We start from the raw sequence: 8,401 nt of genomic DNA, 5'->3' as shown, positions 1-8,401 counted from the left end.
CCGGGTGGCGCCGCGCCGCCCCTGTCGCCCCCGGGTGCGTGCCGCGGTGGCGCCGCAGGTGCTCCTTGCGCCGGAAGGCCTTGCCGCACTCGGGGCAGGCGTGTGGCTTCTCGCGCTGGGGCCGCTGCGCGCGCGCCGGAGTTTGGCCACACTCAGGGCAGGGGACCCCTGGGGCGCCCGGGGTGGCTGGTGAGGGGCTGTCGGGTTCCTGCTTGGGCTGCCAGGCGTCTCCTGTTGCAGGCAATTCCGCGCCGGGGCGTACGACTCCTACAGGGAAAAACGTGAGGTCAGGTGCGGCTCTGAGCAGGTTAGCGGGGAGCAGCGAAGAGGCGGGGGCGGGGGCCGCACAGAGCCTGGGGACGCAGTGCCCATCACACGGCACGGTAGGCGTGAAGCAGCCACGGGAGGGTGTGAGGTGCACACCTGCGGAGCGCAGCGCGTGGACAGGGACGGCCACTGACGGGTGGGTGCGGAAGCCGGCGGGGGCGGGGAGGTCACAGCCCCGCAGGAAGCTGCGCCGTGGCTGGGCTGACCGTAGGGCGGAGCGGGTAGGCGCAGCCCAGCAGTCACTGAGGAGGCGGGCTTCCCTCTGCTCTGCGGAGGCCAGGGCACCGCAACCCTGCCTTGGCTTCGGGTCTGCAGCCCCGCGCCCCTGCTGCCCCGAGGCCTCCCCCCTCCTAACGCCAGGGCACTGCCTCCCTCTCTGCAGGGCCTTCCCCCATTTGCTCCCCCATCCCCGCCTCTGCACCCGGGAACTGACGCCACAGCCGGCTCTGGGTGCCGCCTGGCTGGTGTGACCAGGCTACTGGAGCCTGTCGTGTCGGGGTGTGAGGCTCTGGGCCCGGCCCTCCAGTCTGGCTGGGTCACCACTGGCTCCTTGACGGTCCTGGTCCTGCTATCTTCAGGACCTGCAGCCACACAACCCAGGTGGCAGATCGGCCACAAGCTCTGATGAACAGCAGGAGGCATGGCCACTACCCACCGTAGCAAGGCTTCCTGTGACCACCTTGCTCTAGGCTGGGCCCCCTAACCAGCAGCTCCAAGAACGGGCACAGCAGTCATCTCTGACTCTGGGAGTGGGTGGTGCAGGAGAAGGGGCCCTGCTGTAGGGACAGCAAGAGTGTGGGCAAGGGACAGCAAAGGTGTGGGCAAGGGCCAGCTGCTCACCAAAGGGAATGGCCTCGCTATCCTCCTTTCCAACACTGAGCCCGGCGCCCTCTGTCACATCCTGAGGTGCCCTCATGACTGAGGACCAATCCGGGGAGGCTGCAGGCCCCTGAAATGAGAGCACATTCTAGGGTGAGTCAGTGTCTCCCTTGCCCCCACCTCCAGCCACAAGTGGGGAGGCCTCCGGCCCCTGCGGCCAGCCTGCAGGAGACAACAGCCATGCCACCAGTCACTGGGACCTCGAGAGCCAGAATCGGCCTTGCACAAACCTACCCACACCAGGCCCGTGGTGGCTTGGTGGACCTAAGCCTTCCTTGCCTTAAACTCTAGTCTCAGGGATTTGCTCCAGAGCAGCAGGTAACCGAGTCACCCATCAGCCCTGACGTGCGCTACAGCTCCTTGCTGCCCCTTGGATTAATTGCAGGACAGCAGGTAAACTGCATGTAACTCAGAAAAACAAAGTTGAGCACCGGAATGTCCTAGAGCCAATGGTGGATGGCCCTGGCACCAGCCGAAGACGAGGGTGAAGCTGAGCTCAGACTGAGGCTTTGGTGTCTTTCCACTGTCTCCATTGTCCCCAAAACCACATCCCTGTGAAGACAGTTGGAATTCTTCCAGCCGGGCCTGGAGCCACACACAACTCCCGCTTCTCACATTTTACCTGCGTGCACACTGAGACCGTGGCCAGAAGTCTAGCCGAGTCACACGCCATCGCTGCTGGAAGATTCCTGGCCCCTCCAGGAACTGGGGTCTGCATGTGCCCTCCCCGGCCGGGAGGTGGCCCACCCAGCAGCTCTGGCCCTGTTCTCGAGCTCTAGGTCTGTGCCTTCACCGGCGTTTCCTGGGGCCAGAACTTCCTTGCAGTCCTGAGCTGATGCTGCCTGGTGCCATGAATTAGCGCACAGACCCCCGGCAGGACTCTGGCAGCTCATGTTCCACTTGGGAGTCTTGTTTCCTAGGACGGACCTCCAGCTGGATCTTCTTGGGTTGGCCTTTGGTGGCTTGGCTGGTTTTGCAGAGGGGCTTTCCAGTCTTGCAGGTGAGCTGGTACCACTTCTCTTCGTCCTCTGGAAGGGTCCGTGAGGCTGAGAACTGTCCATATCCCGCGGGTCAGGTGGCGCCTGACATGAACCTGCTGGGGCCGGGGCCACTTGTGGAAAGCCTTTGTCACTGGTTTGATCTTCCCCCCTGGTGTCTGCTCTCCAGCAGCCTCTCTATGAGCAATTTTGGTGATTTCTATTTTCCCAAACCCAGTTGTCCTCCAGACCTGTGCTGCATGAGCTGCCCGTGTCTCTGCAGTGCCCAGCTGTGCCGTTCCCGATGAAGCGATGTGTTCTTGCTGGGTGCCTGTCCACTTCTCACTCTCTCGCAGCACGAGTTCGGGGGTTTATTCATCAAGGAGTACCTGCTTTCTCGAGCACCTCCACCCTCCACTTACCGGCTACTCTGCGCTGCTCCCTTGTGCCTGGCTAAAGCGTCAGGATCGCGTCAGCCCTGACCTGAGGCAGCCTGGCTGGGGCCTTCCTGTCCTTGGACCAGGCAGCAGCCGCACCCTCCCCCAGAGCGGTCCTCAGCATGTGGGCCCAGGGACTCCGGCTGACCCTGCAGAGCCTCTGCACCAGCAAGACCCCCCAGTGCTGTGGTGGAAGGGATTCCTTGTCCCACTAGATGTGTCCACTGGCAGCAGGAGTGATGACCACCTAGTGTTTTACCTAAAAGGACACTGTAATGCCCAGAATCAGCAGGAAGCGCCCACATAAGGAGCTGTACTCTGCAGAGGAGCCCACACACGTCCTGGCTGAGCACCTGGTGCCGCCGGCTCAGAGGGCAGACTGCAGAGGGCCTGGGCCTGGGCGTGCATCTGTGTGCCCAGCCCTGCAGCACACAGTCCCAAAACACTTGAAAAGTTTAACCCCTGACCAGGGGACTTGTACCCAGAATATGTGAATGGCGATCGGAGCTCACTAGCAAGAAACAAGGAGCCAGTTAGGAAGAGGGCAGAAGTGCCGGGCGCGGCAGTTCAGGCCTGCGGTCACCGCACTCGCTCTGGGAGGCTGAGGCAGGAAGGCCGCAAGCCCATGCCTAGCCTGCCTGGACAATGGAGCCTCTGCAAGGCCTGGTCTCTGAATAATAATCAGAAAGCGCTGCCCGTGTCTCTGCAGTGCCCAGCTGTGCCATTCCCGATGAAGCGATGTGTTCGGTGCTGGGTGCCTGTCCACTTCTCACTCTCGCAGCACGAGTTCAGGGGTGAGCTAGCACCCAGCTAGATCTGTTCAGAACCCTCGGATTTACTCCCCAGTGTCACAAAACAACACAAAAAGCAAAGTGCCAAAGACTCTGCTGTGGGCTGAGTCCAGGTGATGGGGAGGGACTGGAGTCCCCTCCTCCCTCACCACTCCAGGACTAAGCACAGCCCTGTGATCAGAAACCAGGCCCACCCCAGACGCCGCATCTGCACCACAACTGCTCTGCCTCTGAGACCGTGAGGAGCACACGGCTGCTGCTTCCAGGCCCTGCCTAGGCCACTGTCAAGCAGCCACCGTGAGGCCAGCCGCTGTGCGTGGGGACAGTAAGTGCCTGTGCTCATGCAGAGCCTCCCAGGCATCCACAGCAGCCACACCCTCAGAGGGGAGCTGGATGGGACAACGGGACCCCAAGCTGAGGCGGGCCAGGCCCAGACACATACCCAGGACTCTTGAGGCATCGCCCAAAAGGAAAGAAACTGTCCCAGAGGCTGTTCCCTGTGGGACCCACTCACCCATCACATGACAGCCCCTGAGGCAGAGCCATGGGACAGGCACCACTTGGCATCGATGGTGTGACAAGAGGCCAAGAACTATGTGCCAGAAAAAAGTGACGTCACTGCAGCCCTGCATGTCCAGAACCCTCGCCTTGTGGTAGGGCCTCCTCTGACACAGTAGCCCTGCTCTCCTTGCCCTAGGCCTGCTGTGAGCACAGAGGGCAGCTGGTGACTTAGCGCCTCGGCAGCATCCACCCTAGCTCGGGGTCCCCGGCCACAGCACAGGGGCCCGGGCAGCCAATGCCCGCATGCTGTGACCCAAGGTCCTGTCTGTAGGTCACTGTGGGTCTCCATCAGCTACCGGAGATTCAGCTTCACTTGGGCAGCTCGCGGCTGCCGCTGCCTGGGCTCCAAGCCCAGACCTACTCTTAGGAAAGGAGATCAGAAAGAGGTGCTGGCCACAGCAGTGCTCCCCTTGGCTCAGCTCCACCCCCGTCACCACGTCCCAGGGGCCACAAAGCTGTCCTTGCCCTCGTGCCACAATCTGGGGGCTGTGGCCACAGTTTGCAGGTATGAGTCAGGGAATTTGTCCCAGGTTATCCGGCCAAGCCCAGGGTATCACAGACAATATTTACAAGTGATAGAAGAGCTGAGCGTGGTGGCACATGCCTGTAACCCCAGCACTAAGAAGGCTGAGGCAGCAGGGTTGCTGCATGTTTGAGACCAGCCTGGGCTACAAAGTGAGCTCAAGGCCAGCCTGAGCTGCATATTGAGACCCTGTCTCAAAAAGAAAAAAACAAAAATAACAGGAGACACAGGCAACCAAGGTCTGAGGAGTGGGGGAAGCAGACAGAGTCAGAACGAGGGGCAAGGAAGTGGCAGGCCCTGGGTAAGGGACCCCAATCTGAGCAGGGCTGTGGGTGTCACAAGCAGCAGCTGTCTCCATGGGAAGGAGAACGCATGTCCAGCCACCAAGCCACCCCGGGCTGTGGAGCTGTGCTCACGGCACCAGCACAGCGGATGCTGCCTCTGCTTCCTCACTGGCCACCACCTTGGTGGCCTCAGTGTCCCCCAACCATTGGCCTGTGCCCGGGAGCAGCCTCAGTCCAAGCGCCACCTGCCCTCTCCTGCTGTCCAGGGAACATGGCGGCTGTAGCTTGTGCTGAGGGGCACGTGTCTAGCATGGCAGGTGACACAGCCACATCCCTGCCCCCGACACCTCTGGCGGGGGCTGCTGGAGCACTGGGGGACAGGTGGCTCAGACTCGGTCCCCTGCAGAAGCAAGGCTCTCGCTGTGGCAGATCCACCAGGCCTCCAAGAAGCAGGCTGTGGCGCCCCATGGAGGGGATCTCTGCTCAGGCCTTGGGCCAGAGGGACAGGGCAGGGCCTGGTATGGGTCCCAGTGACTCCAAGGATGGAGGTGGCTGCACACCAGGGGCTGCTGGGTGTCTCTCCCAGCCAGGGCAGCAGGTCCACACCTCCACAGGAGGACCCTTCGGGCCCCAGCCCCCTACCCTGTGTCCCCAGCCCCGCACCAGACTTGGTTACTCTCAGCTCACCCAGAGCTCCTCCAGCAAGGCCACAGCCTCGTCTCCACTGCGTGGCCTCCGGCTGTACACCCAGGCACGGATGCCGGCCGGGAGGGCACTCAGGAAGCGCTCCAGCACGAGCAGCTCCAGCATCTGCTCCTTGGTGAGCACCTCTGGCCGCAGCCAGGCGCGGCACAATGCCCGCAGCAGCCCCAGAGCCTCCCGGGGCCCAGGTGCAGCTCCCAGCTGGAAGTGACGGAAGCGGTGCCAGGGTGAGTCTGGGTTTGGCACATCCAGAGCCGGTGAGTCCTGCGTCTCTGTGGCCAGGCCCAGGCCCTCAGGGGCCGGCTCTTCCTGCTTCACAGGCAGGGGTGCAGAGGGCTCCATGGGTCCTGTGAAGACAAATGCAGAGGTGAAGGTGCAGGGAGGGGTGTCCCAGGGCACCCAAACCTTGGTTTCCCGTCAGGAGGCACCCACCTGCCGGGGGCCACCACAGGTTCTCGGGAAATGCTGCCCCACCAGTCTCCCTTCCTCCCAGGGGTCCAGGCCACCTCCCAGGGCCCACACCCAATGCAGTGACTCTGGGCTGGGGTTTCCATGTGTGCGTTTTGGGGGCACACACTTGGGGGCACACACGGGCCCATGGCACAGCCCAGGCATGCTACCACCCTAGCAGGTCTCAGCCTGCAGCCAGAGCAGCTCCCATCCTCACTATTCCTCCTAGGAAGGCAGCAGTGGATAAGGGCCAGGCTGCAAACTGGGGTGACACTACCCCAGGGCCGAAGGAGGTCTGGAATAGGGCAGCCCAAAGGCAGAGCTTCGGGCTCCAGACTGGCTCTGGCCACACACAACATGCTGAGAGGGGTCCAGCATGGCCTGGGAACACCCAGAACCAAAGGTCCTCCCAGGGTACTGTGGACCAGCACCGTTCACATGATGAAACCATAATAACCTCCAGCTTCCAGGTATGTGGAAGTAACAGCCCCTCGGGCCAGGTTGGCCGGGGAAGTCCAGCAGCACGCGCCACGAACAGCGCCACAACTGTGTCACGAGGGAAATCAACACTGTGGCTGCAAGCTGTCCTGCGGGTGCCTTCCCATCCCCTCCCGCTCCCGCCCTCTGCTCCCTCCAGGCTCCATAAGACTCCGGACTCTGCACCTGCTGTGCCCGAAGCCTCTCTGCCCAGCCAGCTCCTCCCCTCATGCAGGCCTCAGTGGGGAGCCCTTGGGTCACCTGCCACTGTGGCACCATGTGCCCTTCCCCCAGGTGCTCTCTCTGTTGTCACCCTCACTGTTTTCCTCAGCCATATTTGTGGGCCAGCCTTCCTCAATTGTTGATGCTCTGGCAGGGTCAGAGCGCAGGAGGCTGCCATGGGTACCCTGCAGCCCAGCCTCCCCCAGGGACAGACTCACCTGGAGCAGGCCAGGAGGGCTCACCAGAAGAGCTGGCCAACGCCGTCCCCAGGACGCACAGACCCTGCACAGCTGGAGAGAGAGGGTCCTGAGCAAAGGGAGCCAGGCCGGCGCGCCCACCTAGTGTACAGTCAGGGACCAGTGGTCCCCGGCCTGGGTTGTGCTGCATGGGGCAGGGAGGCTAGGCCACTGGGAGGGTTGCTGTGCCAGCCAGATGCCTCAGGAGCCCCACATGCCCCGCCACAGCCTGACAGACAGAGGCCCCTGCCCTCACGGTCCCCGAGCTCCCATAGCCTAGAGAGGCTGCACAAGTCCCCAAGCTAAGGCCTGGTCACAGTGGGGTCACAGCTGCCCTCCGGGGCATGGCTGCCCTGCTTCCACTTTTAACTCAGCCACCCACAAGGTGAAGGATCTTGGACACATAACATGACCTCTCTGAGGAGCCAATAAGTGGAAGCCTCAATCAGAAGGTGGGTCCCGAAAAAAAAAATTACATCAGAATAAAAACATTTAGCTGGGCGTGGTGGTGCACCTCTGTAATCCCAGCACCCAGGAGGCTGAGGCAGGAGGATCACTGCAGGTGCATGACCAGCCTGGACTACAAAGTGAGGTAGTCTGAGCTGCATAGCAAGACTCTGTCTCAAAAAGGCATTAGAAAAAAATAAAGAAGAAAATGAAGCGGGCCTGAGGAAGCTCTGGATGAAGCCTTGTCCCTGACGCTCAAAGCCCTGGGCCTCTGCACTACGGGCCTGGGAGTGGGTGGCTCTGCCCGGAAGCGTTCAGCAACAACCCCAGCTCACTTGCCAGGCCTGGCAACCACGCAGCCGCCTGTCCGCCCCAAGGGAGCCACTGGGCCGCTGGACAAATATTGACTCAGAGCACAAGAGCTCTTCAGCAATTCCACCTCCGCCACCCCCCAGCTGTGTGTCCTCGGACAGGGGACAAGAGCACCTGTCACACACAGTACTTCCTTTTCGTTGGCTGTGAAATGAGGACAAGTTGTACTAGCCTGGGAGTAAGGGAAACAGAACTGCCGAGAGCAGTGCCCGAGCTCGGGAAGCACCCAAGTGCGACCCGCACTAGCACCTCGTCCCGGGAGCCCCGTGCGCGACAAGGACCTGCATAAAGGGGACCAGAGGACAGTGTCCAGCTGGAACTCAGACGGCCGCGGCGGGCACCCTGCGCCTTCGCTCGCGCGAGCGAACTCAGTCTTGCAAATGCACCGCTACTCTCGATCGTGAAAGAAAGAAGTAGGGCGGCGATCCTAAGCTTCGGGGACGCCACTCAGCCAGCAGCACCGCGGTGACAGCCACTTTGCAACCTTTCCGCCCGGTGGCCCAGACTCCTCCGCAAGCAGATCCGGGGCACCCCCGCAAGCGCCCCGGTCTCTAACTCTGTGGATCCCGCCCCGGCGGGGCCCCGACCCACTAGGGGGACCCGGATGCCTCCATCTCTAACTCTCCGGTTCCGCACCTCGGAGACCCCGACCCCGCCGCAGCCGGCCTCCCAGGCGCCTGCCCCCACCGCGTCCGCTCCCCATCCGGGCCCGCCCC

At 62.3% G+C, this 8,401-nt stretch overlaps 1 protein-coding gene across 1 annotated transcript; it reads right to left on the bottom strand.

Annotated features, from left to right (window-relative positions):
- Position 1: 1 nt before the first annotated feature.
- On the bottom strand, positions 2-8,390 carry Znf444 (zinc finger protein 444; the record flags this gene model as incomplete). Its single annotated transcript, XM_023708512.1, has 5 exons — positions 8,322-8,390; positions 6,849-6,920; positions 5,467-5,828; positions 1,168-1,276; positions 2-267 (listed from the first exon to the last, which is right to left on the bottom strand). Coding segments are annotated over exons 1-5 (876 nt in total), but the record flags the coding sequence as incomplete, so codon positions are not given.
- Positions 8,391-8,401: the final 11 nt, after the last annotated feature.

The sequence above is a fragment of the Octodon degus genome, unplaced genomic scaffold (assembly GCF_000260255.1).
Source record: "Octodon degus isolate 3935 unplaced genomic scaffold, OctDeg1.0 scaffold00382, whole genome shotgun sequence".
NCBI lineage: Eukaryota > Metazoa > Chordata > Mammalia > Rodentia > Octodontidae > Octodon > Octodon degus.
This window is presented reverse-complemented; position numbering and strand designations above follow the sequence as displayed.